At 40.3% G+C, this 20742-nt stretch overlaps 1 protein-coding gene across 7 annotated transcripts in view; it reads left to right on the top strand.

The window, feature by feature from the left end:
* Window positions 1-20742, top strand: part of LOC116316974 (histone-lysine N-methyltransferase 2C-like) — a 79445-nt gene that overhangs the window by 42390 nt on the left and 16313 nt on the right. For 4 of the 7 annotated variants that reach the window (XM_039602730.1, XM_039602731.1, XM_039602735.1 and 1 more), the window contains 22 exons: window positions 4612-4728; window positions 4881-4985; window positions 6753-6857; window positions 6948-7129; window positions 7520-7684; window positions 7785-7891; window positions 8009-8080; window positions 8207-8419; window positions 9455-9574; window positions 9791-9916; window positions 10013-10143; window positions 11111-11303; window positions 13050-13142; window positions 13421-13468; window positions 14508-14648; window positions 15185-15217; window positions 15460-15606; window positions 15698-15839; window positions 15942-16177; window positions 16386-16459; window positions 17532-17729; window positions 17965-19959. In XM_039602730.1, coding sequence (XP_039458664.1) covers window positions 4612-4728; window positions 4881-4985; window positions 6753-6857; window positions 6948-7129; window positions 7520-7684; window positions 7785-7891; window positions 8009-8080; window positions 8207-8419; window positions 9455-9574; window positions 9791-9916; window positions 10013-10143; window positions 11111-11303; window positions 13050-13142; window positions 13421-13468; window positions 14508-14648; window positions 15185-15217; window positions 15460-15606; window positions 15698-15839; window positions 15942-16177; window positions 16386-16459; window positions 17532-17729; window positions 17965-19959 — 4743 coding nt within the window. The remainder of the gene's footprint in view (window positions 1-4611; window positions 4729-4880; window positions 4986-6752; window positions 6858-6947; window positions 7130-7519; window positions 7685-7784; window positions 7892-8008; window positions 8081-8206; window positions 8420-9454; window positions 9575-9790; window positions 9917-10012; window positions 10144-11110; window positions 11304-13049; window positions 13143-13420; window positions 13469-14507; window positions 14649-15184; window positions 15218-15459; window positions 15607-15697; window positions 15840-15941; window positions 16178-16385; window positions 16460-17531; window positions 17730-17964; window positions 19960-20742) is intronic. The other 3 variants (XM_039602734.1, XM_039602732.1, XM_039602736.1) reach the window with 3 other exon arrangements.

The following is a 20742-nucleotide window of genomic DNA, read 5'->3' on the forward strand; positions in this document are numbered from 1 at the left end:
AAGTGACGCGCACTCCCTGAGTGTTCCTGAATGTCACTAATGTGTACTGAAGCCAACAACAACAGTTACCGTAATCTTAAAGTGAGAGGAGTAGTCACATACCAATGACTAAACTAATGATGTTTTTAGGGTGAAAGTGAAATATTACTCAGTACGAACAAGATAATTTTGTGCTTTTACAGATTGGAATTGCGTAATCAAGGGTATGGTATAGTGCTGAAAAGGATTTTATTTTTATTTTTTATTTATTCTGGTTCCAAGCCGAAATTCATGATGTGCAGTACCGTTCTCGAGCAGCCTCTTCATTTCTTTATATTTTGCCAGACTTTTTTATTGTTTTTTGGTCATGAACTATATTTCTCCAGCCTTTGTGATTTTCTTTTAAACTTTTCTTTGAACATTGGCTGATTTTTTTTCACTTATTTTCAGTCTAGTGCTTGTACCTGACCATTTCCATATGTTTTTGTTTATTAAGCCACTTAACACTGACCTATGAATCATTCAGGTATTTTAAAAAGGCACTGGTTCATGGGATGAACCAGTGTTGTATGCCCACAGCAGACAATTTAGCAAAGAATCAAATTTAAATTGTGTCTTGTATCTTAAATTGTATTTGTCAAAGATGACAGGTTTTCGGGCATATTTTTGCACCAACAAAATGATTTAGCTTTTAGCTAAAATCTTTGCATATCTTGCATTGTATGCAGTGTGTCCTTAAAAACACATTTGAGGAAACTGGTTGAGTGGAGAACAAAAGGAAAGTGACAAGGCAAAGGAAGTTTCTACAGTACGGGAACAATATGTCAAAGCTGTGTTCTTAGGAAATTTTGGGGGGGTCAGCGTGGCACTGTACCTGAAGAGATGCATCTTGCCGTTCAGTTGATCAATATACTGTTCACTCAAGTCTCATCAGAAATGGTCTCAGTGGAAGGATGATAACAAACCATTTATAAGGAAGGGAAACTGGGACACAGTGTTACACAAGAACTGAACTAAATATCAGCTGTAATAGGTCTGATGGAGTGATAAAACCAAATTTGAAGTTTTTGGTTTAGATCATTGTCAGTATGATTGGAGGAGGTCAGGAGAGCTGTTTTTTAGATGGCTATGGACAATCACTGTTTTACCAGTAAGTGTCCATAGCCATCTAAGAAACATGGAGGCTCTGCCATGGCCATTTTCCTTGTTAAATATAAAGAAATGGGGGTGGCTGAAGACTTTTGCACAGTACTGTAGCTCTCAGCGCTGCATCTATGAGAAGCGCTGTGTAGTGCAGGGACCCCTATTATCTTAGCTGAACCGATCAATTAATAGCACACAGGACAAACAATGTGGTACACAACATTTTATAAAACTTAAAATGTAACACAAATAACTCAAAATTTTCTAAATGCTGGGTACTGTTAGCAGACTGTAATGCTATTTTGCACGTTAATTTTGGAAGGGCTCAATTGCCGCATTGAATTTAAGAGCAGAAAATACATTTTAAGTGGAGGATACAGAAAACACCAACTAGAGGTGCACCGCAAGAATTTAATGTCACAAAAGGAGCTGTGTCTACTGGTTTGTTGTCTCTGGTTACATTGCTTCTGTATAGTTTGCTTTCTGTGTTCAAGTTGAACCTTGTTTATGTAGATACTCGCAACACAGCAAAAAGCCGTTAAGCAGGTGAAAGTGACGGTAATGCATTACTCAAGGCTTTTTATTTGCCAGCTGTATAATCCTGGGTGAAGGAGGAAAAAAACAAAGAACAAATGCACTTGGATTCAAAGCTGGAGACAAACAACATTTGAAGTGGATATACATTTGCAGAATAAAGACAGTGGCTAAAACTTGTTGCAAAAATAATTTAGAGTAATACCAACAATGCATAACTGTTAAATGCTCTTATTTATGCTATTGTAATACAAATAAGTTGTATTTTTTTGTTGTTGTCACTGTATTGTACCACTAAAACTATTCCTGGCACATGTTTAATGTAACTGGAAAACTGGACATTCTTGTTGTAAGTGATAGATCATGGGAGAACAGTATTTGCAGCAATATGCGCTATTTAACAGGGCTCCACTTACACCCCAGAGATAATTATAGTTAGATGGTTAGGGTTAGACATAAATGTCACAATCAGCCAATCAGAAATGCAGTAGGAGCAGACCTTTGCAGAATACAGGTGTGGAAAAATATGTGTGAGTGTGAGAGAGAAACCTCAAAACAGTTAAAAAAATGTTATAGGGCATTGGGCCCTATAACATAACAAGGTTTGACACATTTAGCATGTTTGTTTTGTTTTTGTTTTTTTAATTATCTGACTAGAAGTATTGTTTTACTGTTTGCAGAAAATCTACCTACATTTCATTCTTGGTGTTAATTTCAGACCTTACGCAGAGCAATCTAGAAAGTGTTTTTTTTCCTCTCAAGAAATACTTGATGAACCCATCTGTTTAGCAACATCAGTCTAAAAGCAAACTTCAAACCATCAGGGCAACATACCGTACAGTACAGTGCTTGGTGAAGAGGAAAAACCAGCCGCAGTCAGGGGTTTCAAAAGCGTGAAAAAAAAAAAAAAAAAAAAAAAAAAAAAGCTATCACGTGGAGATTTTATCCAGTTGGGTCAGTCAAGTATTTTACATTTATTCGCCAGTTCATATAGGTTTTTTTTTTTTTTCCCCCATCCTTCAGAGCCATGTCTTACTTGCTTACTTGCTTGTAGACAAACATCTTGCTCTCATGTTGATGTTTAGTTTCTGTTAACCAATTTCCACTGGCTCAATGGCCAGGCTACTGTTGTGGAGGACCTTGTATCGTAGCTTCTTCCCAAGGAAGCTGCTACAGCTACCAGTGAAGGTTTTGTCTTGGCAATACGGTGTAAGCTAAAGGGTTCATCTGCTGCTATGCTGAGCTCACCAATGCTAGAGGGCAGAATAAGAGCTACCATTTGCACTGAGGGATCATGTGCCTTTATTGGCTAGGTGGTTAGACTTTCATTAGACAATTCCTGGCACCTTGTAAAGAATACCAAAGTAAACCGTGCAGGCTGTCAATAAAAACAAGTCTCTTATGTTATGCCTAATGCCACTTTTATGCTCACCGCTTCCCCCCTTGATGTCACATCCGCTGGCGCATGCGGCTATTTTGGCAGCGCTTTGGCTGGTTGTGCACCTCTTGATTTTTGTAAGCTAAAGCATTGTGTTGCTGTCACCATATCTGGGTTAAAGGCACAAGTATACAATTGTGTCTGTCTTTATCCTATTGTAATCATATCAGTACAGAAGCTCAGAGGTTCACAGATTATACAAAGAGAGAAAGTACAGCAGTTTGAAAGGTTGAGACTTGGTGGAAAAATTTTCAGGTACAGTCACAAAGCTTAAAGCTAGTCAAGATGGATTCTCTTGTGATTGTGATCATAGTCTGATGAGAATCCAGGTGCCTTGCACCTGCCTTGTTGCACAGTAGCTCTAAGTGTTACATTTAACCAAACGGTGAGCTGTGGGCAGGGCAATGAGACCACAAAACGGTCACCACAGATACATCTAAGTTACATGAGAGCAAATATAACAGATTTTTAGATCAAGATATTTAAATAAAATGGTTAAAAAAATAGCTTTATAGATAATCTTGGTGAGAGGAGGAACAAAAAGCTGAATATCAGCTCAGATAATTGACTGATCCTTGCATTGAGTGTTCCATTTCCTCTTTGTCAGCAATGCACTAATGTGTTCTCTGTGTTGTACTTAAACCCATTCAAGTAGCTGTATTTATTAAAGTACATTTTTCCTCTCAGATTTTGACTCTGTGAGAAGTCTAAGCCAGTTTGTTGCCATGGTGATAGCCATTACTCTTAGCAATACTGGGTAAGGGTTAATTTGTACTCTCTGGTAGGGGGTGTAACTCAGGTTAAATACCATCATACAGTGCGCCTATTAGGAGGAATATTGAATAGGCGGGACCTAAGTTTGGGATCAGGGCCAACTGGGATTTTAGGGGCAGGGACTGAGAAGTTCAGTTAAACATAAGTCAGGCATTCGCGATTAGGCAGAGGCCTGCTGTCAGAAAGGTGCCAAAGGCAGAGTGGGACTCTGTATTGTTTTAACAGCAGTTCATAGGCCTCTTTCACTTTCTCACATGCTGGTTGTCTGGGAGAAATTGAAGTGCACCTCTGAAATAAGTCATTTCCATGAATTATCAAAATGTCAAGAACCAGGTTGATTTTTTTTTTCATCATATCGAGCACTTGCGTGATAGTCAAATGTTACATATTTCGAAATGTAGTTTTGACCCTTTAAAAAAACCTGACAGTTCCTTTAAAAACCACATTAAAGCCAAGTATTACTAACAGACTGCAATTGGTAAATTACTCATCATGCAGTCTGTACTTTCAGTAGCAGCTTGCATCCATATAAACAATGCCCCAGAAAATCATTACCTCTCTGGGCAGTAAAAAAGATCCACGTAACATATCAGAGGGTAAAAGAAACCTTTAAATCTCTGGCTACCGATCAATTGCGAAAGCAAGTGTAAAACCAACTTTGGCGCTTTTGCCTGCCTGCTTTAGTTTGTAAAATGTGAATTAGTCATTTTCAGAGCTTATATTTTTGATCTTTTTATCTACAGGGGCGAGGCTCAGGCTTTCCCGGAAGGAGGCGGCCAAGAGGGGCTGGTCTGTCAGGTAGAGCAGGACGTGGCAGGGCCAGAGGGAAAAATGGAGTGAGTCCCAGCATCAACCCTGGGGTATGTGCTGTTTCTGTTTGAGATATTGCACTACATTAAAATTGGTGTTAGTTTTCCCTTCAGCTATAGACCCTAATGAAATATTCCAAGCAGCGTTATCTTTGTTTGTCACACTTTGTTTATTTTGTGGGTTTTTTTCTCCTTATATGCAGGTCACCACAATAGAAAACCCATACCCAATCAAGGAGGAAGAGGAGAATGCAATGCATAACACAGTGGTCATATTTTCCAGCAATGATAGTTTCACGCTAAAACAGGTGTGTTTTTTATTTATTTATGTTTACACATAAATGTTCAGACATGTTTCATTTTGAATTTCAGACCTTCAACGTGCAAAAATTCATGGGTTGCTATTCAGTCTGTGCTTAAAAAGATTTCTCCCACTGGAGATCATTAATTCCTGTGGAGATACTGCCAGCTGCCTGCAGGAAACGCAGTCAATTATATAACACAGGATCACACTGAAATTTGATTATTTCTTACTTTCTCTACCCCAAATCATATCTGTGTGCTGATGTTTTTTGTGTGCTGTAAAGTATGAGTGATTGCGGACAGTTTCTGCAAATTTTTATCAAGACTTTGGAGTAAGCAGAAACTACAAGGTTTGTTTTATAGTACAGTAACTTTTAGACAATTTTAACTTTTTCTACATATAAGTGCATTTCATTCTACTCTCAATAGCCTCCAGACCAACATAAGGTGCTGCTTATCAGTGCAGCTATTCTACACTTAATGCAATCAGTACTGTCATTCTTGCATGCAGTCCTCTGACACTGTAGAAAAAGAGTTATCACATCGACTGCACTGCAGTAGTGAACAACAAAAAAATAACAAAAACAAAATAAATATGATGAAGTGTGAATGACAAGATCTGATGTCACATTGAGGAAATGGTAACCACCAATAAAATTTCATCTCATTCAACCATTATTATATACGTCCCACTAGGTGGCTTTGACAAATCTAACAAACTTTACAATCAAAGCACTTTATACAATATTTCTCATTCACCCATTCACACAAGCACTTTTTTTCTACATATAAGCGCATTCTAGCTAACATTCACACTCATTCATAGCCCAGTGAACACATCGCAGAGCAACTTGGGGTTCAGTATCTTGCCCAAGGATATTTGGCATGCAGACTGGAGCAGCCAGGGATCAACCAACCAACCATCTACTTTCCAATTAGTAGATGACTTTGTTGAAAGACATGACATTTTGGTGCCACTAAGTCTTGTGCTCTTCTCTGTGAAAATCAGTACAACAAAATGAAAGACATGACATTTCCTGGTGCCACTAGGTGGCGCTCTCGTATTCTGACTGGGCATATCAATCTGTTCAGGCGGGTCTGACATCATCCCTGTAAAGTAGGTACTGATCAGATTTTTTTTACACTAATTTTTTTCTTTTGGCGAGACCTCAATTTTTAAAATTGAGTCTCATTTCACTGTAACCCAAGAGAAGATTTCCTGGAGAAATTTTGTCACCCATATGTATGTTATCACATCTGTGTTCTGCACTGCAGTAGCTAAACTCATATGTGTCCAAAGGGAACAAACAACTAAGATTTTCACAAACAATAACAAAAAGCTCCGCAATTTAAAACTGACAGCCCAAAGTTCGATGGGTTGGTAGAGCCAAAATGTCACATGTTGGGTTTAGGACATGGCGCTGCCCCTCGGTGACAGTAGATACATTTTTCTACAACATGTAACTCATTAAAAATACGTAAATTTTCATCACCATGCCAGTCAAAGGCCGATTCATTTGCCGAAATAATAATAATAATAAAAGCTTTAATAATAATAATAAAAAATAATATAAATACCTTTGTATGTGACAAGCAGACTTGACAAAAAGTTTGACAATAGGCAGGAATTTCTATTCTGCAAAAATGAAACTAAGCAGCTGCGGATTTTATTTGATTTCATTTGTTTTGTTTTAAGTGGTAGTGTGTTAGGGGTTTTTCTAACCCTTGCTTTGGGAAGTTGGGAAACTCACAGTGTCTTTCTTTCTTTTCAGGACATGTGCGTGGTGTGTGGGAGTTTTGGTCTTGGTGCAGAGGGCCGTCTTCTGGCCTGTGCTCAGTGCGGCCAGTGCTACCATCCATTCTGTGTCGGCATTAAGGTATAGTATGTCGCTATTGAGTTTGTACATTAGAAATGGGATTTGGCAAACTGAACTACATGCAACCGTCCCCTTGTCATTTCCCCCTAGATCACCAAGGTGGTGCTAAGCAAAGGCTGGCGCTGTCTGGAGTGTACCGTATGTGAGGCCTGTGGTCAGGCCACAGATCCTGGCCGCTTGCTGCTATGTGATGACTGTGACATTAGCTACCACACATACTGCCTGGACCCTCCACTGCAGAATGTTCCCAAGGACAGCTGGAAGTGCAAGTGGTGAGTAGCTTTATGATCATTACACCAAAATTTGCTTCAGACAGGCAGTAATTTAAATTAAAACTAAACGTTAATGTGGTAATTACTGAAAATGACTGAACATGTTTATTGTTGCAAGCAGCGCAGGCAGTTTACCATGTTTTACCCTTTCCTGTTTGCCTTGTAATGCTTACTTGCTTAAGTCTGTTTAAAAAATTTGTACGTTATCAGATACACAAAGAAACAAGAAGTGAACTTATGGACTGTGATGGAAACAAAGAAAATATTTTCATATTAGCATCATAAAGACAATGTAGGGAGTTGAAGGGATTTTGCAGCACAGATAAAACTGTGTTATCCTTTTTCAAGTAACCTGGGTTAAATGACCTCCGTCCTTCCTGTCTCCCGCAGGTGTGTGTCCTGTACGCAGTGCGGTGCCACCACCCCAGGCCTAAGGTGTGAGTGGCAGAATAATTATACTCTGTGTGCTCCCTGTGCCAGCCTTTCAACATGCCCAATTTGCTTGGTGGACTACAGCGAAGGCACAATCATCGTGCAGTGCCGCCAGTGTGACAGGTGTGTAGTTTTTCTACAAACCTATCAGCTTGAGAGGATCAGTTTCAACTAATTTTCCAAATATAACTGGTTCTTATCGAAACCTGTTTTCTGTACGAAGGTGGTTTCATGCATCATGTCAAAGTCTCCACTCAGAGGAAGACATAGAGAAAGCTGCAGACAGCAGCTTTGACTGCACAATGTGCCGCACTTTCAAGACCACTAAAGGTGGGAGCACCATAACTTTGCTAAACATATTTTGTTGTTTCAACAAAAATAGAAAATCAACACACCATAATTGTGACATTTGTTTGTTTTAATGGCGGCTATGTTGTGTTCCTGCAGTTGTGACCAAGATCAGAGACACCACTGAGCCACTACCAGTAACACAGATTGTCACAAAGGCTAAAGAAATTGGTAAGGTCACAACTTGTTAGAACACGAACAGAAAACAAACTATCAACTTGGGTTTTTTTGTTTTGTTTTTTTTCTTGCACAACTACAGTTTATTGACTACACAAAAACATTTTTTGGTCGTTTCAGATCTGTCAAGGACCTACACCCAGGATGGTGTTTGTTTGACAGAGTCAGGACTTTGCCAACTCCAGAGCTTATCTGCTACAGCATCACGGCGTAGGAAACCCAAACCAAAACTGAAGTTGAAGATCATTAATCAGAACAGCGTGGCAGTGCTTCAGGCTCCAGTCGACCCCCTCTCAGAGCACTCTCGTGATGAAGACATGGAGGACAACAGAGGTACATGTCTTCATAGAAGCGTTTTTATTTTCAGATGATTATCCAAGGTTTTAACCCTGTTATCACATTTTCTGCATTTATGTACTTACATACGTGTAAATATGTAGCAGACGGCCAGTGTTTTGTACATTTTTGGTTGTGTAGGATAAAAGAAAAAAAATACTAGCAGTAATGCCTAGAAAAGCCAAAGATATCATTTTAACCCCAGTGTAAAATTGCAATCGCTGCCATGTTGCCTAGCAACATGACATATTGTATTTTGATGTGAAGGCTGCTATAACATAAGCCAGAACTAGCTAGATGTGATTAATGAGTAAAGGTATAGGGAACTGTAATTGGATAAAAGGTGAATAATTGCAGATGGGATATTCAAAGCAGGGGAGTATGGGAATGGACACAGGGGGAAGCACAAAAGTTGCTGGCTGTGTAGAGCAGCAGGAAAACCATAGCTAAACTGAGTAGAGAGTCCTGAGTGTGGAGAACTAATCTGAGCAAATACATAGTGAATTTGCACAGTAGGGTGGACAGTGGACGAGAGGGAGAGAGGCTGCAGAAGCAAATCTGGATAAAAACTATTAACTCTGACTGTAATTAATTTCTTAATTAATTGTGTTTCTTATTTTTTGTAGCCAACTATGATGTTAATTTTTTTTTTTAAATGGAGGCAGTGCGCAGTTTAGCCAAACTATTATTTAGCCAAAAAGCATAGCTTTTCCCAGAGTTCCCAGAGTTAATAGTAAGAGAATTAGCATAATATTTACTTACATGTATTGAAATTCTCCCTTTTACTCAGAGTTAATAAAATGTTTTAACAGGCCATTTAGGAATGAGATTACAAAAAGGTGGAGCCTCACTGGAAATTACAGTCCTGATTAATGGGACCGGTGAACTTAATTTCAATCAGGCTAATGTTCTGCCACTGAGAGGAGTTCACAAAGAATTGACCCTGGCACTGTGCTGAGGGGCCTGGCTGGGATGTTTTCTGTTGCAAGGCTGTCACTCACCATCATTGGGCGCTCTGTCTCTCTCTCACAGAGGCGGAGCTCCTAGATTGTGAGGCAAAGTCTGACTCAAGCCTGGAGCGAGAGCCAGCAGAAGATGACTCCAAGGGGGCCGACGGCGGCAAGAAGAGGAAGAGGAAACCGTACCGGCCGGGTAGGGCACCTGATTGAAGGAGACAGCTCCTCTGAAGCGTAAAATGGTGCAGTACATGGCCGACGCTGTAGCGAAGCACTGCCATCTCACGGCCTCTCTGCCGAAAGCTGAATACAATAGACAGTCTATATTTAAAATACTGAAAATTAAGTAATCTTTATAACTGCAACGATGTTTATATGTATTATAAATATATTTCTTATAACTTCTTACAAGGCATCGGTGGGTTTATGGTCCGTCAAAGGAGCCGTCCAGGCCAAGGTCCGGGGAAGGCTAAACGAGCCCTCTGCAGGAAGGATTCTTCTGGCTCTGTATCGGAGAATCTCATTGGAAAAGATGAAGGTTTGTGCACCAGAATTGTATGTGAATCTGTATTTCAAAATAAGAGCTAACAGTAGAACTAGAAGAGAGTGGCTATACTTATTCTATTTATTACAGGCTGGCCAGAGGCACTGCCGGATACTCCTGTTGATGAGACGCCCCCCGGACCGGAAGTTCCAGAAAAAATAAAGAAACGATATCGAAAGAAGAAGACAAAACTGGAGGAGGCATTTCCAACCTACCTGCAGGTCTGTCGTCCATGATAGCGTCCACCATGACTGCAAACTAACAGCTTGTATATACTGAATTTGAATATATTGTTACATTTTTATATCACGCTAACCTTGTGGAGAAATCTGGAGTCAGTCTATTAAGGAGGAATGTATTTCATAGATTTACTTCTTGATTCTATTTTTTTGTTCTTTTTAATTTTTTAAATTGATTTTTAATTAAAAACTAGATATAAATATTTTGTTTATTATTGTACAAATGTTCCTCTCCTGTGCAGAATGTCTGATCATGTCACGAAATGGCTATTTTAAATGTGTTTTATCTCACCCTTGGGAAGGTTGGGATTTCAAGTGCATCCAAGTACAATGCCTTGAAACCAGTTGCAGAACTACTGTGTTCACTGCCCCTTCTGTGGGCCTTTTTTATCATTATTATTAAAGGGGAAAAGCCTAAAGATACTCATAGTAGAGGATAGATGTGTTTGACCATACCCTTTAAACGGCTCCTATCTTAGTTGTGAATTGACAGACAAAGGCTTAACATGGATTTAACTCCAAGGCTCTGTGTCCCCAGTTAGTATCTGTCTGTCACCTTGTGTTGGCTAAAACATGGATATGTGATGCATTAAGCCACCGGCAGCTGTCAGTGCTGCTCTTTATCCCACCATGGTACAGGGGTGACGGGGGGATATTGAGTCTAACCTAAAGGTCCAACACAGAAGCTTATTTCATTAGTTATTAAGACAGCACCAGGTTGGGCTTTTAGTTTCTCAGTGCAGCAGGACAGCAGATGACTTATGGGTGTAAGTGGTTGGGGGAGGTTGGCCTGACAAGGTGAGGCCAACAGTAACCTCGCTGTTAGTTTCAAAGCTTTTCTGTTTCACTTAAGTTCTCATGGGGTTTAAATGGCTGCGGATGGTTTCCTAAGAATGGTGTCAAGAAAAATTAGGTGACACTGGCTGGTGTCCTGTGTTGTCATGTTCAGGAGGCTTTCTTTGGAAAAGACCTGCTAGACAAAAGCAAGCAGAGCAGGCAGCAGGGGGTCGAATCAGGATTACTGGAAGACGGACAAAGCCAAGTGGAGAGGAAGCATCCCACTAGCAGTTTTCTGGATCCCTCATCAGACCCTCTGCTTAGCGCATCAACGACATCCATTCCCTCCAGACCAGCAGCAGCACGTATGTATACAATTACTTTGGTTCTCCACAGCGAGAGATGTAATGATTCACTGACTCAAAGCATTGTACTGCACTAAATTTTTGATATGACCAAAGGCGGAGCATGCTCTGAACTTGGCCAGTGCTTTTAAAGAAACAATGCAGGTGTTTGGAAAGGGTAAAACAGCATATAGTCCATGTTGCATGAAGTTTTGATGAAATTTGTCTCCCTTGTCCTTACTTGGCCCCAATGAGAGTATTAACCGTTTCAGCAGAACTGAATGGGTTTGAAACATGTTTACTGAACACATGTTCAAATTGCATATCCCCCATTCATACATGACCAAAATGCTGAAGGTTAATCTCTGATAATTAGCATTCAGACTCTCGACTGCTGCTCCAACTAAAGCTAAACTAATTAAAGAATACTTCAATTCCACAAGTGAAGTCAGTACAGCAAAGTTTCAGTTTCTATTCTCTTTGCAAGCTCGCTCTGCCTTGCTACACTCACTGTGTGTGTCTTGCTCTCTTGATCTTTCTCTAAATGTTTCAAAAAATGGTAAATGCCCTTTATACTGACCTCAAGGATGGCACAACCAGAAGCAAAAGTGTAATATATCCTGAATAATAACAGTGTGTTGTCAGGACTGAGTCCAAATAGAAAAGGTTTTTATCAAATAAACTGCCATAAGATTAAAGATTAGAAGTTTGCCAGTATTCTAACAGTAGTTTAATTTATTATTTAAAGCGCAGTGCAGATAGTTTGTAACTTGCGCCACAGCTTTACGTTATTAGCCGCTTCCTGCACTCCAGTCAAATAGATGTGTCCAAGACTGATGACTGTAGCAGAAGTAGACTTAGATTGTGTTTGAAAACAGTCAATCCCACCATTTCACTGACAGGTGAACGGGAGTGTGGTATGATTGCTGGTTCAATTTTCAGTCTTGTTCCAGCCTGTTTAAATACCTAAACTTGATACACTCTGTCCACATATCTGGACATTTGGTAGGTTTTTAGGTTTGCAGGGAATCAAATAAAACACGCATCTATGAAGTTCTTCACAATTAGTAATTACCTGGCTCTTGGAGAGAAATATTTGATTTTTATTACTAAATTACTGTTTGGTTTGACAAAGTTGTCATAAACTAGGGTTAGTTTGCTTAATAGGCTGTCATTGTGTTTAAAGGCATCATGATGACTTGGGAAGTGACACTAATAAATACTGGATTCCTGAGTAGGTTGCAGATTTTTCTTGCCATTCAGAATGTGGTGTGCCTCATTTAAAAGAAAGAAACTCAGCAGTTTTAACAGTTCAGTGAAATAAAATGCTGGAACCTTGACAACTGTGACTTAAAAAAATTGTGATTTATTTATTTATTACATTTTTAATCCAACTTTTTAAGGAAAAAAATAGAAAATTATTAGAAGAGACAAAAAGCTAGAAGTCGAATGACTCACATCAGTCAAGGCCTTCACTGACGAAATCCATGAAATAGAAAACCTTACAGTTCATATAATTAAACTTACTCTTTACCGTACATTCTTCAGAAAGATACATTTGACATGGTACATTTTGGGTTTTATTTATTTTTTTATTTGTGACATTTTTTTAATGTTTATTTTTAAGAGCAAATTCTACATGAGGCATTCAAACAGATGGTTCCAACTATCATTCATGTCCGTTCATCATCATCAATTATGATTTGTGACAGTTTGGTTTTCTTCCTTTTTTTGTTCTTTTGTTCCTTTTTTCCCCCGCATCTACAGAGACGTCTGAGGAACCATTAGTTGATCTATCTGATGTTCTGAACACTGATGCAGACATCTTGGGAATGCTCGGAAAGCCAAGCAATGACTCTGGTGCGTTATGTATCTCACAGGCAGTCACAGTGGCAAGATTTTATTAATAGTCACCTGGCCGTGGGTATATAAAATCGTTTCACTCCTCAATTAGAAATTTCCCCAGACAGAAACAATCTTTTGCTTTTTTAATATCACAATATTTTTTGTTTGTTCACCTTTTTGTTTTCTTTTTTTGTTTGCATCATCTAAAGTGTGTTGTGCTTATGCTGTCTTCACTATTTTTTTTTTTTTTTTTTTCCCCCCCACTCATTTGATCTGGTTTTGGGTTCTTGTAGGTCTTGATTTTTGCCCCTTCCAGGTTGACAGCTCACCTCCTCCTTTTGGTAAGGGTGCTCTGGCCTACTAATCCCTTGCTCTAGTGCATTCTCCCCCTTTTACAGTGTCTGTGTGTCTCTATTTAAGTGTGCATGTATACAAGCTGCATCACACCAACCTTTTCTCAACCATTTCAGATTGTTTTAACACTCATGAACTGCTTAGTGCTTACCTAACACAGTGCACGGTATTCACTCAAACGCCTATGGTGTGCGGGTCTTTGTTTGTGAACCTCCTATACCCTAACGCAAGTTCTTATCTGCCTAATCGAAAATGTCTCCAAGATAGCAGAGAAACAAATTGGCAAGGACATCCTAGTATTCAAGAAATGAGCAGTTTAGAACAAGAGGCCTTGGCAAATGTCCTTCCAATTCCCGAAGAAGGTGAAATCCTCAGTTCTCATTCCTGTGGCTTTATGGCAGAAAGCATCTGCAGTTCATGTCCTTCATTCTTTGGAAGAAGAAAAAGAAATACTTTATTTGTCTGAAATGTTCTAAGGGCTTATATAATTTAGTTTTCGTACTGCTGTTGCCAACCAATGTTTGCAACCATCCTTGTATTGGTATTTCGTTTTGTGTAGAAGAAATTATTGAAATAATTTAAAGTGTCAGACATTAGTTGGACAGAAGTGTGTTATGTTGGTAGTCGTGCTTTGATAAATTCTTATGTAATTCAAATTGAAAGAAATGTTTCAAAAGAAGCTCCATGGCTTTCTTTTAAAAAGAAATGTCTTAAATGGAAGGCTAATGTAGGGGTTAGAACAGTATTTTCCTTCAGACTTTTGTGTATTTTTAATCAGAATTAGTCTGACCTGTCTGAACTTTCACAGATCCTAAAACATTCCTTTAAAACAATCCAGGAACCCCAAGGAGCTGTAATCATATAGTCTTTGGTCTTGGTTGTATTCCACAGGCTGTTATGACAATAAACATGTTCTCACTTCAGTTCTATATTTCTGATCTTACTCAGTATTTTGTTGGTTGCTGTGTATGTGTGCACGTGTGTCTGTGTTATGATTTGTTTTTGCATGACTGTGTGTTTCCACAGCTGGTCTGGACATTGGGCCCCTGGCAGACAGTTCCTCAGTGGCGCCCCAGTCTCAGGCAGGCCGGAGGACACCTCGAACCCTCTCAGAGGAACCCCTGGACGGCATTCTCAGCCCAGAGCTGGACAAAATGGTTACTGATGGTCAGTGTGGGAGACCAGGCATCCATGTTTAGCCACAGTTCTAACACGGGAACCCCCACAGGGATTAGGAACCATTGTTGGTTGTTGCTTTTGGTTTTAGTTCATTGTGATTCGGTTTAACAACACGCAAGAAATTCTGTGATACAGGCACCGATGACGAAGTCCAGGCATTGTTAGGGATTTAGGAAAACAAGACATCCTGTGTGAACTTGAAATGAAGAGCCCCAATGGGGAGGCCAAGGTTAACATTTTGTTCTTGATTTTGGGTCACACAGTTTCCATCAAAGGTGAAGTAAAACAGCTGTAATGTTGTTGTAACCGTCAGCTAACTAATTATTCAATATTTATCGGGCATTTTAGTACATTGGGAGAGCAGAGAACATATCAAACGTTAGTTCTGTGGAAAGTTTCTGTGCATTAGACCCATCTTCTTATTCTCCTGCTGTTTAGTAGAAGTTTGCTTTGCAACTTTAAGACCCTTTGCTTTGGAACTTCAAAATGAATAATAATCTGTTTTTGTTGATTCTTTCTTTCAGAATCAATTCTCAGCAAACTTTACAAAATTCCAGGTTTGTAATTTTTATCCTTCTTGTGAAAACATAAGTTTGGTCCAGTGATTTCCCACCCAGCATAACTGACCTCTAAACTTATTATCAAGTGTTCTAACCAATTTGACAAATATAATGTTATAAAGATTAGTATGATAAATGTTCTGGTTGCTTTTAAAGTCGTAATGGATTGTTCTCTGACATCGTATTTTACTATATTTCATACACACATACGTTAACACTGAGCTGTCAAACTTTTTCAGAGCTGGAAGGAAAGGATGTGGAAGATCTCTTCACAGCAGTCCTGAGCCCCAGCACGAGCCAACCACCTCCACCACAGGTGCCTCACCCCCAGGGTCCAGGGCCCCTCCCTGCCACACCTGGCACTAGCATGCCTCACCCCAATGCAGGTACATCCATTAGTCACTTTGCCCTGATCAAAGAAAATTACAATATGTTTTAAAATCTGCATCTACTTCACGTTGCAAATCTTGTGTTCAGGGAATCCCATGTTTCCAAGGATGCCAATGATTAATGGTATGATGGGACCAAACCAACGCTTCCCTACAAATCATGGAGCAGGGCCCTGCATCCCAGAAAATTTTTCTCCCCTCAACCGTATGCCTTTCACTGACAATCCGAGGTAAAATCCTGCTTCCCTTTTAACTGTTAATTCATTTTTCTTTTCTTCACTCAGCAAAATCAGCAAAGTATAACTTTGGAGCTTCTGTTCTTTGTGTTACAGGGAAAGAAAGTTTAATCAGATGCCTAGAGAGGCAGTTGGTCCATGGCCCACCCCTGCCCATGGGCCTGGCCCTACACCCCCTGGTTCTTTGCCCGAGGGGGACACTGAAGCCATGTCAAATGCCCAAAGGAGTACACTCAAGTGGGAAAAGGAGGAAACACTTGGAGAACTAGCCACTGTTGCTCCTGTACTATATACTAATATCAATTTCCCCAACCTTAAAGAAGAATACCCAGGTTGGTATATGGCTCCAAAGCTTGAAGCCATTTTCTCTCCTGTGTTTGTGTTTTTTATGGTCCTGTTTACATCGTCATTCCTGTTATTTCTGCTAATTTCTGGTTATTGTTTTTAATACTGACTGCATTAGGTTATACAGTACAAACCATACCTTGTATGTGCTTTGAGAGCTGTTCACTTAACAACTTTCTCCATTATTCTTCCTAGACTGGTCTACAAGAGTGAAGCAAATTGCAAAACTTTGGAGGAAAGCTAGCTCACAAGACAGGGCCCCATATGTGGTAAGATCAATGATTCAATTTTCCCATTTAGTTTCAGCTAAATCAAAGACAGTACACTTAGAACAATGCAGGACACCAAAGTAGCTGCACAGACTTACTAGTATGCAAAAAGCACACTCGTGTATCTGGCCGGTTGCCTTTTGCCAAACCAGTTTGAAACGCAGCCATTCTCAGATGAACTAATTAACAGCGGAAGTCTTGCTCAGAATTAAAGCTCCCTATTGCCTCTGTAATTAAGTTTACTAGAAGCCATTTTACCTGATAGAGGCCCCTTTCAAAGACCCAGTCTCTGCTTGGCGAGTTTAGTTTTGTTTTTTGGTTGTTTTTGTTAACACTTTGCCTCTCATCTGTAAAAGCCTGATGGGATATTGTTGAATATGTTTAATATGCTAACTCGAGAATGGAGCAACGCATTATTTTCAAGTTGATACCATACATAGATGCATCTACTAAAAATTGAGTTTGAATCTTAGTAATCTCAACCTTAAGGTCAAGGTCAGACCTAAAGTTTTCTAAAAATTTTGAGAATACAATAACTCAAGAATGATATACATCGTAGACTAGTTTCAATCTCAGTGACCTCGACCTCATGGTCAGAGGTCCACTTTCTGAAAATCATGTAGGCTTTTCACATTTATGCCATAGGTGCATCTATTAGGAGGCTGAGAGGGAGCACAGGTGGCTGCCAGTATTTTTTACTTGCAATCTTGTTTTAAAACCGCAGTTGTGATACATCATCCTGGTTGAGAACTATTGAAATACCTAATTTAACAATAAGAAGTAGACCTTCATCATGCTCCATGCACAATATGTAAAGGCTATGCAACCAAAGGATTAAGCATGGCAGTCCCATCCAAAACAAATGCCTACATATCATAAAAATATTATTTTTACTGCTATAAAATAATTCTAATTCAGTATTGCATACTATTGTTTGTAATAGTGTAAGTATATATTACAGAGAATTGGGACTACATGGATAACCTTTAATTTTTTCTATAATCTTGTGTTTATTAATTTTCTCTAATCTGTTTTTGTTTTGTTTTTCAATTGTGATTGATTTGCTGTTTAGCAAAAGGCAAGAGATAACCGAGCAGCCCTGCGCATCAACAAAGTCCAGATGTCGAATGAGACCGTGAAGAGGCACCATCCACAGCAACAGCCCCCTGAGGTGTTTGATCCCAACATACCACTAGACACAGATCTCCTGTTTAAAGACCCTTTGAAACCAAAAGAGTCAGAGCATGAACAAGAGTGGAAGTTTAGACAGGTAAGAGTGTATGCAATGAAGTCAGTCAGTCGAATGCAGCGGCAGGTCCACTTTATATTAAGACAGCTAAGAAGTGGTGGTTTAGTAAAACACCCCCTAAAGAACTACACTATCCTCCACATTAACCCTGATGACATTGGTGGCTAGTAGGTCCAGCTCTTTTTTGGCATGAGACTGATAATTTATGCACCCCTTTTGTCGTCTAATGCACCTTTTCACTTTGTCCATCCAACAGCAAATGAGGCAGAAAAGCAAACAGCAAGCCAAAATTGAAGCCACTCAGAAACTGGAGCAAGTAAAGAATGAACAACTTCAACAACAACAACAGCAGCAACAGCAACAACAACAGCAAACTAGTCACTCAGAGGGAGACGCCAACAACAGTGGTAACCAAAGCCCAGCCTCCCAGCCCAGTAATGGCAGCATGTCCCCTATGCAGCAGGTCAACCAGAAAGAGAGCTTTTCCAGGACCCTGTCAGGGACACCCACTTCAGGTCCTTCAGAGGATGTGTTCTTGCGACCCCCTCCTCCCCCTCCCTCTGGGCCTTCCTCCCAACCTCAGTCTCCACAAGTTTTCTCACCAGGTTCCTCTGGTTCCAGACCATCATCTCCATGGGATCCATATGCCAAGATGGTCGGGACGCCAAGACCTCCAACTCTTGGACCAAATGCGTGTCGCAGAATGCCCATGGAATCTGGTAAATCACCCACCTCCTTGATGGAGCAGCAGGACAGAGGGAGGCCCTCTCCTGCTCATGAATCTTTTGGCTCTCCCACATCAATGACCAGTGATCCTTACGCCAAACCTCCTGACACCCCAAGGCCCACTGGTGAAGTTGACCCTTTTCTGAAGCCCATGGGTCCCCCCAGGGGCAGTCAAGCTGCTCAAGGAAGGCCTCCAATGGGTTCTCCTGGCAGAGACCCATACTCAAGGCCAATGATAAGAAATGATGCCTATCAGCGCATGACCCAGAACAGGATGATATTGTCTGACCCTTATTCAAGACCTTTACTGACACCGATACCTGGAAGCAATGAATCTGGCTCTGTCCCTCTATTTAAAACACCTATGCCCCCTCCTCAGGCTCAGGATCACTTCAACCGACCAGGCCCACATCCTACTGACAGATTCTCCCAGAATCAGCAAACTGACCCCTATGCACAGCCTCCACACACCCCAAGACCATCAGCGAATGACAGCTTTACCAGTCCTCCCAGGATGGGCCAGCATCACCCACAGGGGCACTCCTTTGCTCAGCCACCACCAATTACTCAAATGTCAAGAAATCCTTATGCACATGCACCTTCCACTCCAAGGCCTGACCACTTCACATATGACCCTTTTGCCCAGCCTTCTGGTCCTAGCAAGCAAGCTGCTGACCCTTTCTCTCAGCCTGCAGCTAACCACCGATCCATCAATGAAGCAGGTGCTCAACCTCGACCGTTTTTTGAGCCCTATGCTCGACCCCCTGGCACCCCGCGTCCCCATGACAACTACGGTCAACCACCAAACACCCCCAGCCCATCCTCAGATCCCTACTCGCAGGCTCCAGCTACACCTCGTCCTAGTGGAATGAACCAGTTTTCTCATCAGTCTCACCCTGGACAGAGGATGTCGCCTTCCCACTCAGTGGACCCTTATGCTCAGCCACCAGGTACTCCTCGGCCATCTGTGGGGGAAAGGTTTTCTAAGTCACCAGGCAGCCTGAGGGGGTCAATAGAGCCATTTACCAGTACACCCGGAACACCAAGGCCAGTGAGTAGTGACATGTTTCCTCAGCCTGGAGTCCCAAGACCAATGCTGAATGATCCTTACAGCCATCCTCCAGGCACCCCGAGGCCTGGTCCTGATGGGCTTAACAGACAAGGGCCAAGGCAAGGACCAATGGGAAGCCAGGATCCTTTCTCCCCACCCCAAGGCCGACTTCAAGAGCCCTTCCCTCACCCAGACTTACAAACACCAAAACACCCTAGTGTTTCAGATGATGGATTTACTCAGTCACCCTCAAGAAGACCAAGTCAGACACCTGTCCATGATCCATTTGAACAAGCACCCATGACCCCTCGTCCACAGTCAGAAAAAATGGAAATGAAAGATCAGTCAGTTGTGGGTAACAATGGAGCTGGCCTTCAGGACCCAGTCCAACTGTCCAACAATCCACAAATTCCTGTTTCAGCGTCAGAGGCTCAAACTGTTGCTCTTGCTGAGTGCGATGAAAGACTCAGACAGGTACGTGAACACTGTTTGTGTTGTATTCTGAATCCTAATAATATTATTAATAGCCTGTACCAAATTGGTAAGAACAATAAGAAAACTACACATATCACTATATTTACAATATTCAGAAATTGTGTAAGTATCAGACAGATACTTTAATTTTATTCTATAACCCTGTATTTTAAAACATTTTATGATGCTGTGTAAAATGTAAAAGAAAAACAAAATTAAATGACTTTTTAATCGGTAAAACCCAATCAAGTAAAAATACTATAAAGACAACATGTCACATTTTGAAACTAAAATGTAATTTTTTTTAAAGTGTGTAATGCACATTTCAGTCTCTTCTTAAACCCCTCCCCATCTATACTTTTATGTAATATGGGATTCTTCTTGTATACCCGATCATGTTACAAATTAAATTAATTTCCTGTGACATGTTTCCCTGTATTTTTAAGGAATTACGACATTATTTTTATAACTACTTTATTGCTTCTCCTCTTAAATTCATGAGTAAATTAGGGCAGGATCTATGATTTCTTTGAACTATTTTCAGTTAAAAAAACAAAACAAATTAAATAATTTACATATAATTGCATGTGTTTGTTTATACTTTACAGTGTCCTCTTGAAAATAGAGTCCTATTTATAAACTATATTCAACACAACTGTCCCAGACAAAATATGGACATACACAAAACTACAAGGAATCTCAAATAAAATAATGTTGTGCAGTAGCTATGTAAAAAAAAAAAAAAAACCCAAATCAACTCTTTGAACGGCTAAAAATGATTTT

This window comes from Oreochromis aureus, linkage group 18, assembly GCF_013358895.1.
Source record: "Oreochromis aureus strain Israel breed Guangdong linkage group 18, ZZ_aureus, whole genome shotgun sequence".
Lineage (NCBI taxonomy): Eukaryota > Metazoa > Chordata > Actinopteri > Cichliformes > Cichlidae > Oreochromis > Oreochromis aureus.